Source organism: Camellia sinensis, chromosome 6 (assembly GCF_055761805.1).
Source record: "Camellia sinensis isolate YWXY chromosome 6, ASM5576180v1, whole genome shotgun sequence".
Classification (NCBI taxonomy): Eukaryota; Viridiplantae; Streptophyta; class Magnoliopsida; order Ericales; family Theaceae; genus Camellia; species Camellia sinensis.
In genome coordinates, this window is record NC_138966.1 from 177,586,244 (window position 1) to 177,588,990 (window position 2,747).

General features: G+C 38.4%; 1 protein-coding gene across 1 annotated transcript; it reads left to right on the top strand.

Moving 5' to 3' along the window:
- The first annotated feature begins 1,099 nt into the window (after nucleotides 1–1,099).
- Nucleotides 1,100–2,293, top strand: LOC145793853 (uncharacterized). Its single transcript, XM_082876735.1, has 4 exons — nucleotides 1,100–1,278; nucleotides 1,368–1,467; nucleotides 1,544–2,137; nucleotides 2,285–2,293. Exons 2-4 carry the CDS (start codon nucleotides 1,396–1,398, stop codon nucleotides 2,291–2,293), a joined length of 675 nt encoding a protein of 224 aa, XP_082732861.1. The 5' UTR covers nucleotides 1,100–1,278; nucleotides 1,368–1,395.
- The last annotated feature ends 454 nt before the right edge of the window (nucleotides 2,294–2,747 follow it).

Consider the following 2,747-nt stretch of genomic DNA (forward strand, 5'->3'; position numbering starts at 1 on the left):
CGCAAACTTGTCAGGATGGAGCACTAAAGGCGAATATGCATGTCCTTGTTGCAATAAGGAAACTACATCGCGTTGGTTGAAGCATAGTAGGAAATAATCATACTTGGGTCATCGTAGATTTTTACCTACTGGCCATAAATTCCGGAAGGATAAAGTATCATTTGATGGTAGTCGGGAAGTCCGACTCAAACCCAAATTGTTGTCTGGAACTGAGATGTTGCTACAATTAGAATCTGAGGGTATTTTAACCCAATATAAGAGGGATGACCTTAAGGAGAGGCATATGAGACAGGTAGAGAAGGAGAAAGTTGGACATCGCACCCACAGTTGGAAGAAAAAGAGTATCTTTTATGAATTGCCATATTGGGAGCACAATCTAATAAGACACAACCTTGAAGTGATGCATATAGAGAAGAATGCTTGTGACAATGTGTTGTGGACAATATTAAGGGTTGTAGGAAAATCGAAGGATGGTGTTAATGCTCGGCGTGATTTACAAGATATGAATATTAGAAAACCCCTACATTTGCAGTTAAGAGGGTCGAATAAAGCCTATTTACCAGCAGCACAATTTACAATGACCAAGGATGAGAAAGATTTGTTCTTGAAAGTGTTGAAGGAAGTAAGAGTTCCCGACGGGTATTCATCCAATATATCACGTCGTGTGCGCTCACATGATAGAAGTATTGGGGATCTTAAGAGCCACGATAGTCATATTCTGATGCAACAACTTATTCCATTGGCTATTCGAAGATCGTTACCGAAGAATCTAATTGAACCCTTGATTGAATTGAGCAATTTCTTTAGACAATTGTGTTCAAAAGTGAATCGTGCGACGAATTTGCAATATATTCAAGATCGTATCGCTATAACACTTTGTCATCTAGAGAAAATATTTCCTCCGAGTTTTTTTGATATAATGGAGCACTTGCCTATACATCTAGCTGATAAAGCCTTATTGGGTGGAGCGATTCAGTTTCGATGAATGTATCCAATTGAGAGGTATCTTCTTACTTTGAAGCAATACGTGCGTAATAGAGCTCATCTTGAAGGATCAATTGCTAAATGATATCTTATGGAAGAATGCATGAATTTTTGTGCACAATATCTCAATGATGTGGAAACCAAATCTAGTTGACCCGTGAGGAACTATAGTGGTGCTGATAATTTGGGTCATGCTATTGGTGAAAACACAAGCTTTTATCTTGATAATACTTCTTGGGTACAAGCTCATCGGTACATCTTATTCAATACAAGCGCGGTTCAACCATTCATAAAGTAGGTTAAGTCACTCACTCAATATTTTATTATGTTTTATTGAATTTTCTACAAAATTTTTTGTATTGCTAAAATTTCAATCTACACAGCGAACACCTTGAAGTACTTAAGCTCAAAATGCCTCGTGTTGACGATCATCAGCTTCGGCGTGAACATTTTGAAACTTTTCACATTTGGTTCAAGGAACATGTATGTATTTAACTCTATAGATTCTAGTTACTTAAGTCGAACTACATTTTAAATTTTACATTTTCGTGTAAAATAGGTCCAAACTTTGCGAAGGACTACTGATGTCATATTTTCTGAAGAGATTATTCTATTGGCAAATGGTCCTCATAACTTGGCAAGGAGGTTCAACGGGTATATACTGAATGGGTTTCGGTATCGAGTAAAGGCCATGGATGATCGTCGAGCCACACAAAATTGTGGTGTAGCTTTGAAGGAAAATACCATAAGTTATGCTAGTCGAAAAGACAAGAATCCTCGTGTGGGGTCTGTGTACTATTATGGACAATTGACGGATATTGTTGAGATTCGATATTCCAATGAGAAGAAACATGTGTTGTTTAAGTGTGATTGGATTGACAACATTCACGGAAAGAAAGAAGATGTCTTCAATTTCACGTTGGTGAACTTCAATCATTTGTTGTACCGAGATGATCGAATTACCAATGAACCTTTCATCTTGGCATCCCAAGCAGAGCAAGTTTGGTATGTTGCAGACCCGTTACAACCAGACTGGCAAGTCGTGGTGAAGATGTCTCAAAGAGGTTTATTTGATATGAGTTCGACTGATCCACAAATCAAGCCATACATGGGCCAACAATTGGAAGAAAACATAATGCTTCGTGATGAAGAAGTTGGTTGGGTGAGGGAAGCCGCAGAAGGGGAAACAGTTGATGTTCAAATAGGCTGATAGTGGTGAAAACATTAGTAATTCAATTAAGGCCAAGGTTGTAGTTAATCATCAATTTCTTAATTTACTTTGTCTTTGTAATTGTATTAGTTCAATTAATGCCATATTATAGTTGACGACAAACCATTGTCTATGTTTCTAATGTCAATTAATGTTATATTGCTTGCAGATTATTATGGGAAGGAAGAGGAAGCCTGATCATCCCCGGCGCATGATGTCTGATGTGCTACATAACAGGACATCAGTAGCACCACCATTAGAGGAGGCATCACATCGGCCACTATCGGAGGGGCCTTTAGTGGCACCACAGCAGCTACCATGTACTCAGCCTCCACGCCTACCATCGGTGCGTCCACCATCAGTGCCACCACAGCAGCTATCATCATCAGCTTATGAGCCATCCGCAGGTATATAAATTTGCTTTGATTTGTATGAAAATTATTTAAACATACATTTATTTATGCTCGTTATATATAACTTGTTTATTCTCATTGTATTTTGCAGACCCTTCAACTTCTTCACAGCCCACCTCAGGTTTATTTGATATGATTTG